General features: G+C 44.6%; 1 protein-coding gene across 2 annotated transcripts in view; it reads right to left on the bottom strand.

The window, feature by feature from the left end:
• Window positions 1-25,597, bottom strand: part of TBC1D31 (TBC1 domain family member 31) — a 266,141-nt gene that overhangs the window by 124,105 nt on the left and 116,439 nt on the right. For both annotated transcript variants that reach the window (XM_030218673.1, XM_030218679.1), the window contains exons 10-11: window positions 25,086-25,232; window positions 7,420-7,553 (exon numbers count right to left, since the gene is read on the bottom strand). In XM_030218673.1, coding sequence (XP_030074533.1) covers window positions 7,420-7,553; window positions 25,086-25,232 — 281 coding nt within the window. The remainder of the gene's footprint in view (window positions 1-7,419; window positions 7,554-25,085; window positions 25,233-25,597) is intronic.

Raw genomic sequence — 25,597 nt, 5'->3', positions numbered from 1 at the left:
GCCGCACATTGTTCCGCATGTGTATGCTCGTGTAGAGCTGGTAGGACTGAATCTTGGCCACGAGCATAGAAGAATGGTAGGCCTTCCTCCCAAAGGAGTCCAAGGTTCTAGAGTCCTTGCCCGGGGGCGCCGAAGCATGTTCTATAGAACTCTTGGCCTTCTTTAGGGCCAAATCCACAACTCCAGAGTCGTGAGGCAACTGAGTGCGCATCAGCTCTGGGTCCCCATGGATCCGGTACTGGGACTCGATCTTCTGGGAATGTGGGGATTAGTCAATGGCTTGGTCCAGTTCGCCAGCAATGTCTTTTTGAGGGACATGATGCATGGGTACTGTGGACGCTTCCTTAGGTGGAGAAGGATAGTCCAGGAGCTCAAACATTTCAGCCCTGGGCTCGTCCTCCACAACCACCGGGAAGGGGATGGCCGTAGACATCTCCCGGACAAAGGAAGCGAAAGACAGACTCTCAGGAGGGGAAAGCTGTCTTTCAGGAGAGGGAGTGGGATCGGAAGGAAGACCCTCAGACTCCTCGTCAGAGAAATATCTGATGTCTTCTTCCTCTTCCCACGAGGCCTCACCATCGGTGTCAGACACAAGTTCACGGACCTGTGTCTGCAACCGTGCCCGGCTCGACTCAGTGGAACCATGGCCACGGTGGGAGCGTCGAGAGGTAGACTCCCTCGCCCGCACCGGCGAAGCTCCCTCCGCCGACGTAGTCGGGGAGCCTTCCTGGGAGGCTACCGCAGTCGGTACCGCAAGCGGCACCGATGTCGGAGACTCACCCCGGACAATGGGCCAGCCGGCGCCTCGCTCGACGGTACCGGTGGCGCAAGCACCCCCGGTACGGAGGGGTAGGGCGCAACAGCTCTCCCAGGATCTCTGGGAGAACAGCCGGAGACTCTCGTTCAGAGCGGCTGTAGAAAAAGGCATGGAGGCCGATGCAGGCGTCGATGTTAGAGTCTGTTCTGGGTGTGGAGGCTGTTCCGGGCTGTCCAAAGGGGAGCGCATCGACACCTCTTGAACAAAGGGCGATGCGGTCCTCTCGGTGCCGATGCCTACTGGGTGCCGACTCCCTCGGCGACCCAGAGCTCTCGGTGCCGACATGGGAAGGGGACCGGTGACGATGCTTCTTCGACTTCTTGGGACGAAGCATGTCACCGGAGCTTCCCCGGCACCGACGAGGAGGACGTAGAATCCAGCCGTCGCTTCCTCGGGGCCGAGACCGAAGGAGGTCGGTCTCAGGGGGGCTGTACCGCAGGAGCCCTCGGAATGGGGGGAGCCCCACCCGAAGGCTCACCGCCACCAGCAGGGGAATGGACAGCCCTCACCTGCACTCCAGACGAAGCACCACCGTCCGACGACATCAGCAGCCGAGGAGGTCTCGATACCGACGCCGACGCAGCCTTCCGATGTCGCCCCGATGCAGAGGGCCGATGCCTCGATGCACTCGATGCAATCGGGGGCGAAGATGAAGGTCCAGGCGCCGACGACGTCGAAGCAGTCGATACTCCCGGTGCCAATGCCGACGAAGAGCCCGAGAACAAAAATGTTCCACTGGGCTAACCTCGCTACCTGAGTCCGCTTTTGTAAAAGGGAACACAGACTACATGCCTGAGGGCGGTGCCCAGCCCCCAGACACTGAAGACACGACGCGTGCCTGTCAGTGAGCGAGATTACCCGGGCGCACTGGGTGCACTTCTTGAAGCCGCTGGAAGACTTCGATGTCATGGGCGGAAAAAAATCGCGCCGGCGAGATCAAAACTCAAATTGCGGAAAATGGCACCGCAAAAATAGGGGGAAGAAAAACTTCGACCGAGGCCTAAATAGGGCCTACCCCGACGACAAAAGAAAAACTTATCGGGGCAAAGACTGGAAGTACGGGAAGGGAGAAAAACCATAAAGGTCTCCTTCCGACACTTTTTTTTTTTTTTTAAACGAAGTTGAATAAAACGACGTGCGAGGTCAACTTTGGGGCGCGAACGGCGAAACACGGACCGTACCGAGCGCGGACAAAAGAAGACTGGCCGGCACGAGCCGGTTCGGGCGGGAAGACGGCCGCGCATGCGCGGTGCGCATCGGCGCGCGAAGACTAGCAAAGGACTTTGCTAGAAAGTGTTCCGATTGAGGGGCTGCCGTGGACGTCACCCATCAGTGCGAACAAGCAGCCTGCTTGTCCTCGGAGAATAGCATATGCCATTGTCTGCTGGAACGAGAATGCCAACAAATCTCCTTGTTATGCAGCCTTTTATAGGTAGTGATGTCGCTGCATTGCTGCGTTCTGTGTCTTCAAGTCTGCTGAGACGGAGGAATAAACCCATTCATCTGGACTCGTCTAGCAAAATAAGAAAGCAGCAGTTTTTCAAATCTTCTCAGTGGAGGTCAGTCTTAAATTCAGATAAAGCATTGGCACTGGCATACGCAGAGGTGGGCAAACTATGGTCTGAGTGACAGCTTTATCTGGCTCATGTCTCGTGAAAATTTATTGACTTACTAGCCCACTAAACCTGTGGTTCCAAGACTTTTGCTAATTACACTGCGAGGCAGAGACAACCTTGGAGCTACAGTGTCGGCTGGCCTGTAAGCAGAGGTATCATGTTTTCCTGTTAAGCTCTAGGCTTATCATGAATCCACTTGTGCTGCACCAAGGTTGCATGGTTCACTTCAAAAAGCTAATCAGTGGAACACACAGCCAGTAGAAAGAGGACAGCAGAGCTGCCTGCACCACAACAGGAGGTGCAGATATATTAGAAGCAATGACCTCAGAACATTTTTTTTTTGAGTGGGGGGCAGAGAGATGCCACAGGGATGCATACCAACAGTTGTGTGTGTTTGTGGGGGGGGGGGGGGGGTATTTCTGGCACAAGTCAGGAATCAACATTCAGCTCTTGCCTGTTCAGGAAGAGGGAAGGGAGGCTACGGTATCTGACCAGCTTTCTTGACCATTTACTGACCTCAGGAACAAGGTTGTGGTCTCAAAATGATAGTCAAAATGTATTAAATTAGTCCAATAAAAAACTATTAACATATTTTACGTTTATTTTAATTTATTATTCTTTAAGATGAACTAATACTGCTACCATAATACCTTACCCTGAATTTTTAAAAATACAATTATTTTAGTCCTTCTTTGTTGTCCTGCCATTTAATTTTTCTAATCATGTAGGTCCCAGTCTCTGGTTACTGCTTTTCTTAACTTTTGTCCATTTGCATTTTCTTATTATCCAGGCGTCAATCTTCCTTTTTTTTTTAATTTCATCTACCTACAGCTTTCCATCCTTTTCCCTCACCCAGGCACTCCAATTCCCCTTCCTCTTATTCCCAATCTTTCAACTCTTCCCTCTCTTTCCTCCCACTCCACCATTGCTCCCATCTCTCTCTTTTCTCCTCTCTGCTTGCTTGCACCTTTGCCAAGCCTGCTGCCTTCCTAGGCAGTGGCATCAACAAATAGAAAACAGGCATGGGGCTGTTACTTTGTGTGGCCACAGCTGATTCTGCCTGGTCCTTCCTCTCCAAAACAGAGGATGAGCAGAGGGGATCAGCAGAGCCAGAAGTGGCATGCACAAGGTAACGGCCCCCATGCCTAGTTTCTATTTGTTATTTAATGCTGCCGCTGCCACCATAGGAAGGCAGCAGGCTCAGTAGGCATTCCTACAGCAAGAAGGGGAAGGTTGCCAGTTTGGGAGGCTTGGCTTCCTGAAATCTCTTATACAGGGTGCTTATGGAACCAGAGAATGGATATTGGGATGAGATAGCATTCCTCACTGTGTTTGGGGTAGAGAGTTCCACAACAAAATCAACTTCCTAATGGGCAATTCCTTAAAAATCAAAGCTGTCTCAGCCAAAGAGGATTCACAGTGCCTCAGTCTCTTCTGAATTTTATTAAAATACTAGTAAAAAAGGCCCGTTTCCGAAACCAATGAAACAGGCGCTAGCATGTGGCTTTTTTTGTGTGTGTGTGTGTGTATGTGTCACAGAGTTATTTTGTGTGTGTGTGTGTGAGAGAGAGAGTGTGTGAGGGTGCGGTGTGTGTGCAGGTTGTTGGTGTGTGTCTTTTTTTGTTTTGTTTTTTCCAGCGGTGGTTCTGTGCTCTCCATGCTGCACAGATAATGAGCCATTCTGCTGGGGAATGCTCCTCCCTTATTGTCACGTAGTTTCCTCTGATTGGTCCGTCTTACGTTGCCTAGTGTTGCCTGGGAACGGTGTTGTGATGGTCCTTTGTGTTTCAGAATGTTGAGGGTGTTTTTTCTGATTGGTCCGTCATGCGAGGGCGGGGCAGAGAGACATGGTCAGTGTTGTGGCTTCACCACCATGAATCCATGAACCCTTCAGGGAGTGACTGAGTGACTTCAGAACGTTGTGTCTTCAGAACGTTGAGGGTGAGTTTTATTATAGTAGATTCAGAAAAGGGGAATAAGAGGATACAGCATACAGAAATTCTATGCTCCAACAAAGAGAAGGCATATGACACCAAACTACCTTCTGATCCTCTCCTGGAAAAGTTGTTTCAAATATTCCTGTTCAGAGAATTGCAAAGAAATCTCTCTCAGGTGCTCCCCCCACTCAAGAAATTTCTTTATTATCTCATTTGTACCCCGCATTTTCCCAACTGTGTCAGCTCAATGTGGCTTACAGTGCAACGCAGAGGCAGACGCCAATGCAGTAAAATTAAGCTAATACAACAGAAAACCTACATAAGTAATAATGGGGAGGATGGGGAAGGGACGGAAGGAGCAGGGAAACCAGGAGAGAGGAGGGAAGGGTGGATGCGTTCAAAATTGTCACTAGATTGATGTGTATCAAGCAAAGGAGACACATGCTGAGTCCTTGGGATAAGCTTTTCCAAATAACAAGGTCTTACGTGATTTCCTGAAATTTAGATGGTTGGAGATGGTTTTTCATAGTTTTTGGTAAAGAGTTCCATAGTTGCGAGCTGATGAAGGAAAAGGATGAAGCATACGTGGATTTGTACTTAAGTCCGTTGCAGTTTGGGTAATGAAGGTTTAGATATGAACAGGATAGTCTCAATGCATTCCTGGGAGGTAGGATGATTAGATTAAGCATGTAGCCAGGGACTTCATCATATAAAATTTTGTGAACTAGGGAGCAGATTTTAAAGGTGATTCGATCCTTGACAGGAAGCCAATGTAATTTCTCTTGGAGCTGTTTGGCACTTTCAAATTTGGATTTTCCATAAATTAATCTAGCCGCTGTGTTTTGGGCCGTGTGCAGTCTCTTACATTAGTTGTTCATTACATCTCGATTCACAGACCACACATGGGGGATCTAAGATTTTTACCTTAGGGTTATCCTGCAGGATTGCCCAGTTCCATATCCTGATAGTCTTCTGACACAAAAAGAATGACCCTGTTCTTTACTATTTGTTCACGTAAGACATAACTTCTTGATTGCTTGCTGTAGAAGGACAATTCTGTTGATCAAGTGCACTCATTCTTTAAAGAATTCATTATAGCCTACAGTTCAAGGAAACTGATGGGATAATACTTTTCCCAAACTAAGCCAATGCTCTGGATGTGAAGCCTCTATGTACGAACTCTTCAGCCTAGATTGGGGCCCATCTGTTAGAAAAAAAATTGATAAACAGGAATTGAGAAGTACTCTGGTCCACTGGAATATGACAGATGGCAAGACAAGGAGACTGAATTGGAGTACAAGAGTGGCTTGGTTCCACTAAGAGTTTGAAGTCCACTGGGCTTGTCACCTGAGACATGCCATGGGAGGGACATGAATTGCTGATGCCATTTGGTCTAACATCCTCAGCATGTCCAAGGCAGATGTCTTTGAACTCTGAGAACCTCCTTTCACCATAGAAATTAGCTCAGGGACTCTCTTGGTGGGGAGAAACCCTAATTGCTTGAGTCAGATGTAGCAGAGCCCATATGAATGCCAAGTGAACTGGCAGACTTAGATAGAACTTTGGGTAATTTATAATGAATTTAGCATCTCTAAGCTAAAGAATGGTGCTGCACACTGGGTTAATTTGTCCCTACCTGAGACATACTCAGAATCAGCCAACTGTCCAGACAGGGGAATACATGAACAGCCAAGTTTGCATAGAAACACTTGGATGATTCCTAGACATTTTGCATCTAGAAACAGTGCTGAATCTAAGCCAAATGTCAATACATTATAGGAAGAGGTGCTGTTACCCTTCTACAAGTCTGAGCTACTTCCTGTGGTATGCAGCTCTGTATGGGTGTATGCACTCTTGAGATCCACAAGGCATACCCTATCTCCCTGATTTAGAGAGGAAATCATGGTACCCAGGGAAATTATCATGAACTTTTATTTTAGATTATATTTATTGAAGGTCCTTATGTCTGGGATGGACAGAATCCTCCATCTTTTATGGGTATCAGAAAATATTTCGAGTAAAATCTCTGCCCTCCCTTCTAAGGTCATACAGGTTTGACCACAGTGGTTCGTAAGAGGCAGGCAAGCTCTATGATCAGCATTTCCTTGTGGAAACGAGTAACAAGATTCTTTTGGTGGGCAACTGGACCGAATTTCTAGAAAAATACTATCTATAGTCCATTTCATGATCTAGAGAATTCAGCTGTCCAATGGTTTAAAATAAAACCTCAATCTCTGCTTTATAAGAATATACTCTGACACAGGAAATGGAGAGATGGCTATGCACCATGGATTCAGTTTCTGATTTTTCTGAGGCAAGTGGAGTGAAGAAAACATCCTTTGTGGGTTCACTGCAATACCTCATTGTACAGAAGGATGATAAGAGGTAACTGCAGAGAGTACCTGAATACCATCACTTCTAAAACTTTCTTGTCAAATAGATTTTCTCCATTGTAGGGCATATTTGCAATCCTATTATGTATATTTCTTCTATTGATGTATGCAGCCATGACAACTTTCCATGCTCTGTCAAAAACAACACAGTTTAAATGGATCAAATGTTTTCAACACTCCTTACTAGTGTTCAGTAAGTTATCACATTCCTCCTGCTTCTCTGGAGGAAAATGCTGCAAGATGTTTTGCCATTTCTAGGATATTATAGATGAACTGGCTCATGAATGGTATTAAAAGGGTAAATATGAATAAAATGGGCCCTGAGGCTGATAATTATTGCACATTATTCCTCTGAAGTGGAAAATTACCATAACATATTGAAGAGGTCCATGAACCAGGGTCACTGAGGAGTGAGCCCTAGACATCTTGGATCCTTTCAGGTAGATTCAACAAACACCAACCTTGTAATTAAAAAAATAAAAATAAAAAACTGTTTCCTTTCTACAGCACCCCTTCCTACCCCGAACACACTATGCCTTCACATGAAAGGGAATCAAAGACAAAGAAGCTGGCACAATGCTAATATTAAGATAACCACTAGCAGTCACAATACACACACAAACACAATATTCAGCCGACATCTGGTTCTTGCTTACCTATTACTGTAGCAACAACTTCAAAGCAGATCAGTTGATTGTTCTGGAATAATTTTACAAATGGGAAGGTCAGAAGTGGAAGGTATCGTGTTTCACTAAAAATTGCAGACCAATGAGCCAAAGCAGATAGTGTCCTGTACAAAAACAAAATCCCAGGGTAAGTTTCCAAACAATGTTTAGAGTATTCAAAGAAAGTAATATCTGCCTTCTTCATAGATTCAAATAGACTAGAACTATGACTTTTTAGTTTTTAGAAACATATATAGCATCAAAACAGGGACACATGTGTATCTTAAACTGATACACATTGATTAGTTGTAGATGAATAAAGGGGGTAACTATTTTAATAGGGTATCTATTAAAAATTTGATAGGCATGCTTATTTTGTAAAGACAAAATGTGTATATATGATGCATTTATAAAACAGGCTCTCAGAACTATCCCCTGTGTTAGTCAAATGCTACATGGCAGGTGCAACTATGGGCATATACTCTGTGCTATTAAGTGAACATTATATAAATAATGTATGTATCTTGCAGCTCTGTAAAAACACTGCCCCCCAAAACCACCTATGCATGGACTGCATGAAAGTAAAATTCGCTTGTCAGCACACATACTTGAGTGGGCATGTAGCAATGTTGTTTACCTCTAACAGGTGTTTTCCATAGAGGGCAGGACTGATAAGACACACAAGTGGATGACGTCCATCTGAATATGCTGGGACAAGTGAAAAGTTCTGAGGATTTGTGGCCCTTCCTGCACACAGTGGTCTCCTCAGCGCCTCTGTTAGTTCTAAAGCTGTAGAAGGAAGACTCAGATGGGACTGTATACCTTATCAATCCTGCTGTCTACATAAAACACCTATAAATAACATTTCTTTTTCCATCAATAAGCAGGATTGAGCTTGGCATACAACCAAGTGAAACCGAAGCCCAGGGCTTCTCAGTTTTGTATATTCATAAACTTTAGAGCAGCCTTCAAAGGAGAGGAGTTAGTTAAAGGGAGAGATTGGTCAGAATCACTTGTGATATCCATGGTGTTGCTCTCTGCAGTTACCAGATTCCCAAGCAGCTAAGCAAACTCTGCCTTCTTTTATATATTTCTCTGTCTAATTTAGGCTTTGTTTTGAGATATTCTGCTACCTGTATAGCTAAGTTACTCAACTGTAGCAGGTGTTCTCCGAGAACAGCAGGCATATATTCTCACAAATGGGTGACGTAATCTGATGGAGCCTGGTGCAGACACTGTCAAAGTGTACTGCCAATTTAAACCTTTAAGGCAGTGTCCCCACCACACATGCATGGGTATCTTCCCGCCCAATGCCAGATTGTAAGAATATATGCCCGCTGTCCTTGGAGAACACCTGCTACAGTTGAGTAACTAAGTTTTCTCTCCAAGGATAAGCTGGCATGATGTTCTCACAAACGGGATTCACTAGCTACCAGGCTCACAGCACAAATGTATTCTGACAGTCAAGTAAATACTGAGCCTGGTGCAAAAATGAGCTGGAGGGTGGAGTTGGACTTTAAACAGTAAAAAGATTCTGGAGAACTGTTTGTCCAAACTGGCTATCCCACCTGGAATACTGGTCCAGACAGTAGTGAGTCATGAAAGTGTGGATAGAAGACCACGTAGCCGCATTGCAAATGTCTTGAATAGAGGCAGAACAGAAATAGGCTACTGAGACCTCCATAACTCGCACACTAAAAGCGGTAACATAGCCATCAAGGGTCAACCCAGCCTGAGCATAGATGTAGGAGATACAGTCAGTCCCCCAAGTAGAGACTGTATGCTTGGTGATGGGAATTCCCAATCTGTTAGGAGCAAAGGATACAAAGAGCTGGGAAGATTATCAATAAGGCTTTGTGTGATCTAGATAGCATGCCAGAACACATTTGCAGTCCAAGGTATGTTTCTCCAGGATAAGAATGCAGTTTAGGAAAGAAGACTGGTAGAACAATGGACTGATTGAGATGAAAATTCAAACAACCTTTGGGAAGAATTTGGGGTGGGTTCGGAGTACAACCCTGTCATGGTAGAATCTGGTGTAAGGAGGATATTAATTACAAACCCGCTCCAGTCTATTATTACAAAATATCTTTATTGAAAACATGTGCTCCAAAACAAAGCACATATGTTTAAAAACAATAACAAAAATACTCACTCATTCACTCATTACACATTCATTCATAGTACCTGTCTAGTGGCATTTCTTTTTGTATACTGATAATGTTTATATATATAAATGCTCATATTATTCTTACTTATACTTATTTGAGCGTTTTATATTTTACTACGATCTCAGATTAATAATATCTTCCTAGATATCTTATCCCAACTTATCACATGGATACTTGCTACTTCACAGTTCCAAAGTGATCTCCATGAAGTTGTTATAATAGTCTCTAACACAGTTCTCAATGTGAGTAAAACAACTTTCAATCGTCTCCAGGTACTTGATGAACGGAATGAGTTTATCACTTCCACATTTGATGTCAGCTTGTTCCTTATACAAACGTCGGGGAAAATTCACTTCTTATTTCTAGGACAAGCAGCATAAAATGTTTTGTACTGTTTTGCCAGGAAACTGTAACCTGGATTGGCCACTGTTGGAAAAAGGATGCTGGGATTGATGGATCTTCGGTCTGTCACAGTATGGCAATACTTATGTACTTACGCACTTTTTGAGAAACATAAAATATCTGGAGTAGGGCTGTATATTTAACGCATTAATAATGCAATTACGACATTAAATGCTTAACTTATGTTAAAATTTTTAATGCGCGTTAATGCTTCTCTCCCTCACCTGTAAACATCCAGCATTGCTCTGCCTGTACTTCTTCTTACTTCTCCTGCACACTCCTCTCCTCTGCAGCAACTTCTCCCTGCTTCTCATGGCCACTGCTGCACTCAAAGCCTCTCTCTGAAACAGGAAGCTCTGTCAGTGAAGGCGGAATTTCCTGTTACAGAGAAGCTTTAGCACAGGAGACATGACACAATATGCTTTCACTGCAGCAACTGTACAGTATGCTTTCACTGCAGCGACTGTGAGGAGTAGGAAGAAGGAGTTGCAGAGGAGAAGGGGCTGCCGGAGAGGTAAGAAGAGTTGCCACTGCCAGAAAAAGAAAGGGAGAAAGATAAGGATCACGCTGGGGGGGGGGGGGGGGGAGCAGAAGAAAGAGAAGAACCAGAGATGTAGGGGAGGAGGGGGCAACGGCAGGAGAAAGAGGTGAAAAGCAAGTGATGAAGGGAAGGGGAGGCAGTGGCAGAAGGTGGCACAAGAAACAGGAGAAGAGCGAGAGATGCAGAGAAGGAGGGGGCGATGGTGGGAGAAAGAGGAGAAGAGCCAGAGATGCAAGGGGGAGGGGCAGCAGCAGTGGGAGAAGCAGAAGAAGAGCAGAGATGTGGGGGAGGAGGGGTGCCATGTCAGGAGAAAGAGATGAATGAGAGATGCAGGGTAAGGGGGTGCTAGAGAGAGAGAGATGTGTGTGGGGGGGGGGGGGGCAGAGAAGTAAGAAGAGGTGCCAGGAGAAAAAAAAAGAAGAGAGGGAGAAAGAAAGATGGGGGCTGTGGGGGGGGGGGGGCAGGGACACATGCTAAAAATAGGGGATGAAAGAATTAAAGAAGGGAAATGGTGCCCATAGAAGAGCAGGGAGGAAACAAGAGAAGGAAAAAATGGTAATCATGGATGGAGGGAAGGGAGGAGATAGTACCAGGGGATGGAAGTCAAGGGAGTAGAGGGAGACGGGAGGAGATGGAATCAAAGTTATTGGCTGAATGTTTTGGATCAATTTCTTAAAAAAAAAAAAAAGTAAACTATGGGGCTCATTTTCAAAGCACTTAAGACTTACAAAACTCCATAGTTACTAAGTGCTTTGAAAATATGCCTTTACGTGAACATGCTAAATTTATTTCAACTCTTTTTAGATTTGGACCATGGATTGTTGGGTCTTACACACAGTCCAACATGGCTACACTCTGAGTTGGCTAACAGGACTCCCAGATCATCCACCAAGAGAATCTCATTTCAACTCCCTCCAACTCCAATTATTACGAGAGGAGCTCTCGGCCCTCTTCCAGCAGAATGCAATAGAACCAGCTCCTCCACCAGACAGTGGTCATGGATTCTAGGTTAAACAGTGTGATTACAATTTGTAATCACGCGTGTCTTGTGTGATTCTCTTCATAAAGGTGGTTAATAAACCACAATAAATAAATAAATAAATAAATAAATAAAGTCACCCTATCTATTAAAGGCTTGGGAGAAGAGCCAGGCTTTCACCTGCTTCCTGAAGTAGAGGTAGTCTTGAATTGGACTGTATAAATGAACTGAATAATGAAGGCTAAGTGTAGTGCTGGTCCATGTCTTTATACTGTACACATGCACTATGAATGATTGTCAAGACGAGCTTAACAGGCTCAGTTTGAGGCATCTGTAAGCAGAAGTAATTGATGCCATTAAGGTGCAAAATGCAGCCCATCAATAAGTTGTGGTTGTGTGCTCACCATTGTAAGAAAGGTGCAGTCAACAAGGAGGGGGCTCAAAGAAAAAGGATTAGGAGCCTTTAATTCAGTGGAACTTGTGATATGAATGAAAATGCTTCATTTTCAAGATGTAAGGGACCACCACCACAAATAGCTAGTGTTTTGTGGCCCAGCATAATGATAATGAGCTGTTGAGTAAATGGCATTAATCTGCACCATGATAGCTTACGTTCTGCATTCTGCAAGAAAGGTTTTTGGAGTTAAAGTTGTTAAGCCTATATCTGTAAAGGAAGCGATGTTGACTGGATGTAGAGTGGACCTGGGAACTGGATAGGAAACTGCAGGATCTGAAAAGAGCACTTGTTCCCTTGAGGAAGGGAAGGCCTTGACTGACTGCATGACCAGAAGCTAGTTATCCAGGCATAGAACTCTAGATATCCTTGCTTATGAAGGTGGGGCGCTATCAGCATGAGGCACCCTGATAATATTCCAGGAGCTGACAACAAACCAATGGTGAGGAACTGTGCTGGAACTGGTTAGACTAAGGGTAAGCATTGTAAGAGGCTGTAATGAAATACCTGTATCTATATCTGATAGATTAAGAACACACCTGCAACACCATTCACTGAACAGAAGACTCAGAATGGATGGGATAGTGGCCGTTCTGAACTTTTTTCTTTAAAAAATAAAAAACCGAGATCTCAGAGATACAGTGCTGGGCACCAATTACCAATTAAAAAAGTAGTTAAACTATAGTTACTTTTACTAAAAAAGTACTTTAACTACCTAGTTAACTAATTTTTTCTTGTAGTACTTTAACTACATGAGACAACTACTGCAAAAGTAGTTAACTACTTCAACAGCATTTTAATTTGCCTAAAAATCAATTGCACAACCATTGTACTTAGGAAGAAATGTGTTTAATGTTTATAAAGAGTTGATAAATTCTCAGCAAATCACCAATTAACTAATGCTAAATATTTTATGATTACTCTATGTTTAAAGTCTCAGAATTCTTAACAATTTCTCAAAGTCTTGGCATTCTGTTTACAACAGTAGCTAATCCAGGTCACAAGTATCTGGCAGGATCCCAACAAGTAGAAAGATTCCATGTTATTTACCCCCAAGAATAGGCACTGGCATTCCCCAGATCTACCTTAAATGGCTGGTTTTTCCTCCAGGAATCTGTCCAAACCCTATTCTAAACCCAGATATGCTAAATGTTTTACTATATCCTCTGACGAGTTCCAGAGCTTCCTAAGCATTGAGTGAAAAAACACCTTCCACTATTTGTTTTAAATGTACAGTAAAAGTCCAAAAATCCAGATTCCACAAATCCAGACCACCCGAGAATCTGGACTCCCCGCCTGGCCTCCCCCTCAAACATGGATCGGCATCTCTCTCTCTTCCCGGCCCTGCCTGCTTGCTCTCCGAGACCCCCTCCACCACAACTAAACCTTCCTCCTTCCTTCCCTTCCGCCCTCCCTGCACAGTCATGTGTCTTTTCCCCACATCCGGATCTGCTTGCTCGCTCTCACCTTATCCTGAAGACTTCATGCTGCATCACTGGCAGGTCAAGGTGCAGTTGCACCCTAGTGCGCAAAGGCATCAGGATATATTTTTTTATTCTCTATTTCTTTCCTAATAATTCCTAACTTTTTTTTTTTTTTGGGGGGGGGGGGGGGGGTTGGGACATTGCTCCACACTTAGCAGAAGATTCCAATGTATCATCTATGAAGACACCTAGTTCTTTTTCCTGGGTGGTGACTTTTAATGTGGAACTTACTTTTGTATAGGTATAAATGTGAGTTATTCTTTCCCCATGTGTATCACTTTGCACTTCTGCCATTTGGATCCCAGTCTTCAAGTCTCCCAAGGTCTTTTTCACCCATCAAGACTGGGACCTGCAGATCTGAGTCCTGGGGAAGGGGTTCTCCTCTGGTTCAGTTAAAGCAAAAATCCATAAGCTGATGCCTAACAGCATGCTTTAATACACTGAAGCTCAACCTGAGCTACCCTGTTTCCCTGAAAATAAGACACCCCCTGAAAATAAGACCTAGTAGAGGTTTTGCTGAATTGCTAAACATAAGGCCTCCCCCGAAAGTAAGACCTAGCAAAGTTTTTGTTTGGAAGCATGCCCGCCGAACAGAACACCAGAGCATGCAGCTGTGATTCTTTTTAGCCCGCCACCGTTGTCCCCTACCTTCACCGTCCATTGCAGAGCAGCTGCATGCAGGACATGAAGACCGTCACCTGCTGCCAACCCCGATGTTCCCTTCCGCGGCTGTCACTTGTAAATGTGCAGGCAAGGCATCAAGGGGCCCGTCGCCTGCCGCCATCCCCGTTGTCCCCTACGGCCAGATGTAGAACTGCACACAGTCTGCCGTTATCCCGTCGCCTGCCGCCATACCGTACGCTGTCCCTGCTGTGCGAGTCTGCTGTGATGAGTTCCCCCTGGTGGCCGGAAGCTGCAATATCGTCCCTGCTGTACAAGTGGTCCAGGAACTACTGTGGGAGATTGTTACAGTCTCCAGACAGTGTGTGGGAGCCAGGTACTTTACAGCCCTTGTTTTTTGTGGCCCTGTGTGTGAGTCAGGCAACTAGTGTGTCACTAATGGTAGTAACAAGAAATTCTTGATAGGATTCACAGTTTGTCTGGTTATGCTGGTTTGTGATGACAACTACTGTACAGTATATAATAAATGTTCATTTTGTTTGTTCAACAATAAATGTGAATTCTTCTTTTTTTTTTTTTTCTTTTTTTAAACAATTTTTTTATTAATGAATAATTGCATATCACAAATGACAACCAAATTCTGTAGCTCCAATACACCTTAGCCAACAGTATACACCATTTGGTATAGTAACATCAATTTTCTTTTTCCTTAATACACAAAATAGACGCTCTTCAATAGAATGTGATAGTCATTACATTAACATGTCATAAATATTCCCAGCTTCCAATTACATCAGATATTTTTGATCCCCTAAACTTCCCTTATCCCCCCTCCCCCCCACCCATCATCGGTACATACCATAGCCTCATTAAATTCCTTTCCATTGTTCATACACATGCCATATTTTTTGGAATTGTTGTATTTGCCCTTTACGGATAGCTGTCAACTTTGACATTTGATAGAGATGGTGCAGTCTACCTTTTATTATCTGCATTCTGGGGACTTCCTTCTGTCTCCAGGCTTGAGCTAGCGCTATTTTAGCTGCTCCCAGGAGATGGATAACCAACTTATGGCAATGTATAGGGCTCTTCCCTGGACGTGCATTCAGTAAGCAATATTGGGCTTGAGCTGGGTATTTTATCTTTAACATGTCAAATATCATGTCTAGAATCTCGGTCCAAAACCCCTGAGCCCGGGGACACTCCCACCAAATGTGCCAAAATGTCCCTCGTCCCCCACATTCTCTCCAACAGTCTGTTGTAATCTGTGGATAAATTTTATGTAATCGCATCGGCGTATAATACCATCTATACAAGATTTTATATCCGTTTTCTGCCAATGACTGGGCCACGGTCAGTTTCAACAGATGTCTATACCCAGCCGCCCACCATTCCTCCGAATACTGTGTCTGGAGATCTTCCTCCCATCGCCTCGTATAAAAGCCTTGGGGCGACGAGAGGAGGAGTAATGCTCTATACAGGCGTGTTATGCTACCTTTCCCATCCCCCCCTCTCATCGCTTGCTCCAACCCTGTCTCAGTCAGTTCTAGTTCATCCCTGGCTCGTTTCAAAATGTAACTCCTTAAGCAGACATAAAATACCAGGTCTCTTTCCTCTAGTTCAAACTCTTCCTGCAAATCTTCAAAGGATTTTATTTCTCCATTACTCCATAGCTGTCCTAATCTATCAAGCCCTTTCTTGGCCCATATTGAGTACGTTCTCTCTTCTTCTCCAAGGGGGAAGCCCGGTGCACCTCGTATAGCCATCTGTAGAAAGTACTTTCTATCTGGAAACACCTTTCTCCTGACTTGGAGCCATGTATTTAGTAAGTGTTTGAGACCCATCGGGACTTTCCCTGCTGCTGCTAAGATCTCCCTTCCCGGGCCCCATAGTAAGTTCCTCAGGTATCGGGTCCCCAGCCACGCTCTTTCCCAATGTAGCCACTTCTTGCTGTTCCTTGAATCCCACCCCGCTAGAATCCTAAGTTGTGCTGCCTGGTAATACAGATAAAAATTAGGGACTCCCATTCCACCCTTTGCTGGAGTTTGAAACATCATACTCCTTCGTACCCTTGGTGGTCTCTTTCTCCAAATATATGCAAACATTTTCTTATTTAATTGTTGAAAGAAAGCTCGGGGAATCGGCAATGGGAGTGCCAGAAACAAGTACAGCAATTTAGGTAAGAGCATCATCTTTACGGCCTGAATTCTACCTAGCCATGTTATTGTTAGGCCTTCCCATCTGTCCAGCTCCTCGAACAACTCCCTCAGTTTCTTTGGGAAATTTTCCTGGACTATGTTCTCAATCCTAGATGTGACCATTATGCCTAGATATCTGATTGTTTTGGTTGCCCATTGAATTGGATATAATGCTTTCAACCTCTGGGCCTCATCCTGGGGCATGGTAAGATTAAGTATCTCTGATTTATTTACATTTATTTTAAATCCCGACATCTTCCCATATTGTTGCAACTCCTCCATCACCTGCCCAAGCGATTGTGCAGGGTGAGCCAATGTCATCAGCACATCATCAGCGAAGAGCATAATCTTATGCTCTCGCTTCCCTCTAATTACTCCCCGTATATTCCTGTGCTCCCTGATCTTCTTAGCTAAGGGTTCAATTGAGAGTGCAAAAAGCAGAGGAGAAACTGCACAACCCTGTCTCGTCCCTCTTCCCAGGTTCAGCAATTTCGTGTGAGAACCATTTATTTTTAGCATTGCCATAGGGCTTTTGTATAATAATTGTAACCACTTTAGAAACCTCCCTCCCATTCCTATCTGTTCTAAGACTGCAAATAAAAAGGACCATTCCACTCGGTCAAAGGCCTTTTCCGCGTCAACCGAGAACAAAATTACTGAGTCTGCCTCATCAGACGCCTGCTGGATGATATGCAAGAGGCATCTGATATTATCAAACGTCTGTCTGCCCTCAATAAATCCTGCCTGATCATCATGTATAATATGCGGTAACATTTTCTGCAACCTATTTGCAAGGATTTTAGTGAAGATTTTATAATCAATATTTAATAGCGATATGGGCCTATACGAGCCACAGCTCAGGGGGTCTTTTCCCGGTTTCTGTATTAAGACTACTTTTCAGCCAGTCTCCATGAATATGGTAACTCCCCTGCCTCATCAAAAGATGTTATTACCTTCAGCAACAAGGGGCCCAACCATTTGGCGAACATTTTATAGAAACGTGCGGGAAAGCCATCCGGCCCTGGGGCTTTATTCGTAGGCATTTTCCTGATCACTGTCTCAATTTCTTCTAATGTCATGGGATTTGACAGGGTTTCAAGCGCTTCCTCAGATAGTCTTGGGAGCCTGACCTCCTGTAGATATTTCTCTATATCTCCCTGGGCAGTTTCCTGCTCTGATTTATATATTTGGTCATAATAGTCCCAGAATATTGTTTGTATCTCCTCTGCTTGAGTTAACAGTTTACCCGTGTCGTCATATACAGTGGGGGAAATAAGTATTTGATCCCTTGCTGATTTTGTAAGTGTGCCCACTGACAAAGACATGAGCAGCCCATAATTGAAGGGTAGGTTATTGGTAACAGTGAGAGATAGCACATCACAAATTAAATCCGGAAAATCACATTGTGGAAAGTATATGAATTTATTTGCATTCTGCAGAGGGAAATAAGTATTTGATCCCCCACCAACCAGTAAGAGATCTGGCCCCTACAGACCAGGTAGATGCTCCAAATCAACTCGTTACCTGCATGACAGACAGCTGTCGGCAATGGTCACCTGTATGAAAGACACCTGTCCACAGACTCAGTGAATCAGTCAGACTCTAACCTCTACAAAATGGCCAAGAGCAAGGAGCTGTCTAAGGATGTCAGGGACAAGATCATACACCTGCACAAGGCTGGAATGGGCTACAAAACCATCAGTAAGACGCTGGGCGAGAAGGAGACAACTGTTGGTGCCATAGTAAGAAAATGGAAGAAGTACAAAATGACTGTCAATCGACAAAGATCTGGGGCTCCACGCAAAATCTCACCTCGTGGGGTATCCTTGATCATGAGGAAGGTTAGAAATCAGCCTACAACTACAAGGGGGGAACTTGTCAATGATCTCAAGGCAGCTGGGACCACTGTCACCACGAAAACCATTGGTAACACATTACGACATAACGGATTGCAATCCTGCAGTGCCCGCAAGGTCCCCCTGCTCCGGAAGGCACATGTGACGGCCCGTCTGAAGTTTGCCAGTGAACACCTGGATGATGCCGAGAGTGATTGGGAGAAGGTGCTGTGGTCAGATGAGACAAAAATTGAGCTCTTTGGCATGAACTCAACTCGCCGTGTTTGGAGGAAGAGAAATGCTGCCTATGACCCAAAGAACACCGTCCCCACTGTCAAGCATGGAGGTGGAAATGTTATGTTTTGGGGGTGTTTCTCTGCTAAGGGCACAGGACTACTTCACCGCATCAATGGGAGAATGGATGGGGCCATGTACCGTACAATTCTGAGTGACAACCTCCTTCCCTCCGCCAGGGCCTTAAAAATGGGTCGTGGCTGGGTCTTCCAGCACGACAATGACCCAAAACATACAGCCAAGGCAACAAAGGAGTGGCTCAGGAAGAAGCACATTAGGGTCATGGAGTGGCCTAGCCAGTCACCAGACCTTAATCCCATTGAAAACTTATGGAGGGAGCTGAAGCTGCGAGTTGCCAAGCGACAGCCCAGAACTCTTAATGATTTAGAGATGATCTGCAAAGAGGAGTGGAACAAAATTCCTCCTGACATGTGTGCAAACCTCATCATCAACTACAGAAGACGTCTGACCGCTGTGCTTGCCAACAAGGGTTTTGCCACCAAGTATTAGGTCTTGTTTGCCAGAGGGATCAAATACTTATTTCCCTCTGCAGAATGCAAATAAATTCATATACTTTCCACAATGTGATTTTCCGGATTTAATTTGTGATGTGCTATCTCTCACTGTTACCAATAACCTACCCTTCAATTATGGGCTGCTCATGTCTTTGTCAGTGGGCACACTTACAAAATCAGCAAGGGATCAAATACTTATTTCCCCCACTGTATACTCGATATATAATTCCTCTGAGCTTGCTTTTTTAATTTGTTGGCCAACAGTCTACTAGCTCTGTTCCCAAATTCGAAATGTTCTTGCTGGGCTTGTTGCATCTGATGCGCTATATCTAATAATTGCAATTCATTAAGCTGGGCCCTATATTGTTGTAATTCCTGCAACATTTTTGTATCTGTCTGATCCCTTTTATGTGCTCTCTCACTGAGTTCTATCTTTTTTCGCAGGTCAGCCTCTTGTTCTATCTTTTTTTTGGTGGTATGGGACTGTAAAGCTATTAATTGACCTCTCAGGACCGCTTTCATGCCCTCCCACACGTGGGCTGGGTGCACCTCTCCCGTGTCATTATACTTTATATATTCCATAATATAGTTTTCTATTATAGGTATATTTTGTGGGTCTAATAACAACGCCTCATTTAGTCTCCAGGGCTTTCGCCTTTTCTTCTGAGTATCTGATAGCATTGTTAATACTACCATAGAGTGGTCTGATCAGGTACATGATTCTATCTCCACCTTATCTATTTTGGATCTCATGGTCACATCACCCAACCAATAATCAATTCTCGAGTATGTGTTATGTGTGGGTGCATAATGAGTATAGTCTTTTTCTAACCCATGAGTGTCTCGCCATAGGTCCATGAGTCCCCACCTTGCCATCCATGCCCTAAAGGCCATACGCTCTCCTTTGGCATATCTTTCTGCACCACCCGAATTATCCAATTGTGGGTTAGCTGTCAAATTAAAATCTCCTCCCACAATCAAATTGCCTTTGACATGATCCCGTAGGACCCGCTCCAGTTCTGCCAGGAACACCTTTTGGCCCTCATTGGGTGCATAGACGCACAATAGAGTGTAATACACATTACATTCAGAGACTATCAGCAGTAAATATCTGCCCGCTTTATCTTTAACTGTTTTATGTATTATCCACGGGTGAGTACTCGAGAGCGCAATCAAAACCCCCTTTTTTTTTTTATCTTCTATACTGGACGCACAGATTATGTTGGGGTAATGTTTATGCTTTACTAGGTGTTCATGCTGCCTCTTGAGATGGGTCTCTTGTAGAAACACCACATCTGCCTTTTGGCGCAGCATTTCTCTGAACATCTGCTTACGCTTTTGCGGGGAATTTAAACCCCGTACATTTATGGTAACATATTTAAACATGGCAGTATAGTAATGTGATATCTAATTCACTGAGAACCTTATCGTGTACCAAGATGATAGTCCCTTTTCCCTCTCTTCCCCACCCTCCTCCCTCCAATAGCATATTACCCCAAACAATTTCAGCTTCCCCACCCTCCTCCCCCCTCCCCTCAACCCTACCCCATAACCTTGACATCCGATCCCACAATTAGGTCGGAACTTACAAGGGGGGAAGTGACCCTCTTGCCCTCTTCCACCTTCAATCTCAGCCAAACATTAACTCTTATCTAATAGCCCTCTGAGCAACCCGGGCATAATATCTTCAACCCAAATTAACTTTTCAACCAAATGTCCACAGTTAAACAGACAGCCAATTCCACTCGCCTCCTCGAGTGTACCGTTAGTCTTCAGCCGGCCATACTTCATCCAACCTCCCGCAATCCGGAAATCTCTCAGGTGAGGCGTCCCGCTGACTTCTGGCGTTGCAGACGCCTCTGGCCTACTCTCTGCCATTTCGGGTGGGTTCGCTGAGCTTGGACTGGCCGTGAGGCAGCTGGCGTGGACGGCGGATCTGCCTGCTGATCTCCCTGAAGAATCTCATGGGCCTCTGCTAGTGATTTTATTTGATACTGTTGTCCATCTTTGTAGAATGCTATCGCAAACGGGTATCTCCAGCGGTAGCGAATCCCCATGTCTCTCAGTTTGGTAGTAAGTGGCTTGAGGTCTGCTCTACGCTTTAATGTGATCGCGGCCAAGTCCTGATAAATTTCTATAGGGTACGAGTCCCATTGGAAATCTGTTGTTTTTCGAGCCGCAGCTAGTACTCGCTCTTTTAATTTAAAGTCCTGGAAACATGCAATTATGTCCTTAGCGAGATTTCGTCTATTGGCTCCCAGTGCCCGGTGGGCCCGTTCCAGGTTTACATTTTCTGGTGGGATCGGGTCAGCTGAGTCCGCTAGTATAGCACTTACAATCTTTTGTACCACCTCTTCACTATTTTGGTAAGTCGGGGTCTCAGGTATTCCACGAAATCGGAGGTTATGGCGTCTACTCCTGTTTTCCAGGTCCTCCAGTTTATCATTGATTGTTTGTTGCCCTAGCCGTTCATCGGCTATTTGTCTCTCCAAAGAGCCCAGAGTCTCCGCATGGTCATCCAGGCTGTTCTCCACTTCCTCAACTCTGTGGCCCAGCTCCTTCATCTCTCCTCTTAGATCATTTCCAAGAGTAGCCAGCTCTGAACGCATCGCTTTCAAATCGGCGCGAATCTCTTGAATCCAGCCACAGAGTTCTGGTAGTCCGGCGCACTCCGAGTCTCCGCGGCCTTGCGTTGCAAACAGATCCCCCGAAAACGGGATCTCCGCTGCCATTTGGTCCGCTGTCTCCTCTAGCGTTTGAGGCGCCATATTTTTTTTGGACCCGTTGCTCGCGAATGCGAACTGTGAAAGATCGACGGCGTCCGCCCGCTTCTGCATGGCCCTGACGGGGTCTCTCCCCTCCGCTAGTTCTGCCGCTGTTTTTCTCCGGTTGCTCGTTGGGCTTTCGCGTTCGAGGGCGCTAATTATTGCGGTGGGCAGTCAGGAGCACGGCACTTAAGCGGCCATGTTCTCGATGACGTCACTTCCTCCCCCGTGAATTCTTCTTCATGGAAAAATAAGACATCCCCTGATGTCTTGGACAGGTGCAACATGATCTTTATTGTTAATGTGGCCTGGCTCCCTGGGTGTGCAGATTAAAGTCTGTGTACCCTGTTTCCCCGAAAATAAGACAGTGTCTTATATTAATTTTTGCTCCCAAAGATGCGCTAGGTCTTATTTTCAGGGGATGTCTTATTTTCGGGGAAACACGGTATTACTGAACTCATCTAAGTTTCAAGGATTTTTGAAATGTGACTCTACCCTGTTGGTGGCAGAAAGTAATAGCAGAGAACATTCAACAGGGCATTTTACATTCTTTAAAGCAGGAGCACGTTAAAAATAAAAAAGGGAAAAGAAAGAAGACCGTGGATGTGTGGCATGTATTTATGAAAGCATACACATCACAGGACCAAATCTGTCAGCAAATTAACTCTGGGCGGTTAACACTTAAAGGCGTGCAGGAGACAGAGCCAAGTGAAAGTACGTTCCTACCCACCCCTCAGAGCAAGCGCGATCGAAACTATTCCAAATATTCCAAAACAATCTTTCACCAGGTGAAGCGCTTTTAAGGGCTTCATGCCATGAATGTTCGAGGATGCACAGGTCTGGCTTGGGCTCCCCTGAGCGGCGCAGCCAGTCTGAACATCTCCCGCTGCCACGAGCCAGGAAACGGTGGCTGGGGATCCCACAGCGCAAACCAGAGCGGATCCCACGCAATCCCAGTGCCCGTAGCTTTCCTACCGCGGAGGCCATGCATCACCACAGGAAGAGAAAGGCTGGCGAAGCCGACAACTTTCCCCACCTGACCTGACTAATCGTATTCATTAATACATCGACTGCTCAGAGGACTATCTGCAAAAATGTGCAACTTCCCGCCCCTGATCGGTTCCAGCCCCTTAATCCTGGCCATTCAATTCAATCCACACAACAACTTCCTGCCCCACCACCGTTGTCCCTTCAAAAGCCTCCCCCCAAGAAAATTTAAAAATTAATCATCATTATGAAAAGAAAATTAAAGCACTCTTACGGTACCTCACTCGCTGGATCCGCCGCCTGCTTGCACTCGCCATCTCCCTCAGGTGGACCTGGCCAACAGGTCGCCATTATTTCATTTCAAACGACAAAAAAAAGGAGGCGCAACTCCTCTGGGAGCCCACATTGGAAAAAAATAAAGGTGGGAGAGAAGCTGCATCGGGGCCCCCAAAGAGGCGCAGACTACGGGATCGAGGGCATGAATTAAAGCCCCCCCACCTCGATCGTCCCAAGCAGGGCTGAGTTAGCCGCTCCCTAAATTAATGAGGACAAACAACTTTCACTCCCCACCACCAAAAAATGCCAAACCTACTCCTCCTCACTCCCATAGGGGATAAAAATAGAAGAATCAACGTGGTATGTCAGGGAGTTGAGGGTGGGCTCAGCCAGGGGGGCCGGAAGCGGAAGATATAATTTGGAGCTAGGTCTTACTTTCGGGGGAGGCCTTATATTTAGCAATTCAGCAAAACCTCTACTAGGTCTTATTTTCAGGGGATGTCTTATTTTCGGGGAAACACGGTATAAATATATATATAGAGAGACTAAAAAGGAAGAAACATAAAACACATGTACTGAAGAAAACACAAAAATAAAACAAATGGGGTCTGCATTTAAACACCTACCTTGAAACAGTGCACAATGACCACAAAATGCACAAAATAGAAGTGAACTGCTCTGTCTGACAAGAAAAAAGCATAAAAAGGGGTAAATGAACATAAAAATGCTGATGAAATGAAGTGCTCAGAAAAAATATATACTCTGGGAGGATGCATAGCATGTGACTGACAGAATTATAAATGCGTTGTAGTGGAATAAGCAGTGCTTGCAGTAATGATATGAACAATCTTGATCCACAGTGACGAAATGAGGAGTGGCCTAGTGGTTAGGGTGGTGGACTTTGGTCCTGGAGAACTGAGTTCGATTCCCGGCACAGGCAGCTCCTTGTGACTCTGGGCAAGTCACTTAACCCTCCATTGCCTGCCGCATTGAGCCTGCCATGAGTGGGAAAGCGTGGGGTACAAATGTAATAAAAATAAAAAAAAATATATATGCAGAGGAAAGAAGCATAACTTACTAAAGAGATCTGAGTGAATATAAATGTAACAGTAAACACAAATAGAGTAATAATGTCATGATGCTCTACGTGCTATAATGCCCAGATGGCAAAAACAAATAAGGAAGCAAAACGTACCACAAAACTGAGTGAATTTAAATCTTACAGTGAACATAAGTAGCATGATAATATTGTGATGTGCTACATGTTATAATGCACAGACGGCAAAAGAATAAACGTCACTTGTATTCTTAAACCAGGAGACCAGAAATAAATCATATGAGCCTTAATATTGATAATGCATGGGTATGTCGCATCTATGTAAGTGTACTTTGGTTTCCCTTTCCTATGTTTCCAGTGACAAATCATACCCATATCCAAAGCTGAATCAAAAAAGTGCTGTCACAAAAAGATGCGTCTTTAGAAGTTTTTTGAACTGTGAGGTATTTGCACAAATGACAAAGTGGACCAGAAAGTGCATTCCATAATGAGTCCCTGCCATAACAAAAGCTGAGACTCTAATATCAGCATGATGCATCTGTATCACTGTATCCAGGGAAAGCTGCATGACATTCTCAGACCTCAGCGTCCTTCTTGGATGGTAAATACTCAAATCTTGCTTTGAAAAGAAAGGAGCATCAGCATATAAAGTCTGATGTATCATAATACAGTCAATGTACAGTCTCTCTTCCCTAGAAACTCACTTCTACAGAAGCATGTACAAATGTCATAGAACTCAAAAGTACCCTCAAGTTGTAGCCAAAAGATAAATGCAAAAGGATCTAGTAACAAGAGTATTTTAAAAGGTCATAAAGGCAAGCACTGCTGTTTTATTTTCATTTAGTGACATTAGTATTTGTTTTTATGGAATACGAGGATACAATATTAATGATACCGAGTAACATGAGTCAACGTAGATACAGTAGCTAAAACTCTGGCAAATCAAATATCGGAAAAAACAAGTTAGAACAGGCGAGTTTGTAACACAAGATCAACTTTTTGACAACGCCTATTATATAGGTGTAGTACTGAAAAGAGTATATTTGTATATGTCACTTTCAGATGTGATGGTACATACCTTTGCAAGACCCTTAACAGTTTCATGCTTTTGATGGGGTATTCTTCATGAATGTGCAAAAATGCCCCATGAGTTCCTTTATCTATCAGATTACTAAAAGCAACATGGTTTTCTGGAAGTTGTAGTAAAGAGCGCCAAATAAACATTCTGCAACAGAAACATATGTTTCAAACATAAGGTGCTCTAAAAATAAAAGAAAAAACCCCCAGAGCAGACAACTTCACATATTTTATTCAGAGAAAAAAATACAGAGACCCTAAACATGACTTAAATATGTGCTACGTGTTATACCAGTGCTAAGTCCATCTAAATAACATTTTGAAAAACTAACAATCTGCTCAACAGGAGAGCAGAAACACCATGGGGCAATGAGCATGTCTGAGTCTCTCATCTTGTACTAAGAAAAGCAGCACTGGGGACAGTGAGCAGATGTAGATATCTGTCATTTTCTGGTGATAGCAGCAGCATCAGGGCGCTGCCCTGGTTTAGGTCTCTGTTTCATGGGCAGTGCA

The sequence above is a fragment of the Microcaecilia unicolor genome, chromosome 1 (genome assembly GCF_901765095.1).
Source record: "Microcaecilia unicolor chromosome 1, aMicUni1.1, whole genome shotgun sequence".
NCBI lineage: Eukaryota > Metazoa > Chordata > Amphibia > Gymnophiona > Siphonopidae > Microcaecilia > Microcaecilia unicolor.
The sequence above is the reverse complement of the archived record's forward strand: the minus strand, read 5'-3'. Positions and strand labels throughout refer to the sequence as shown.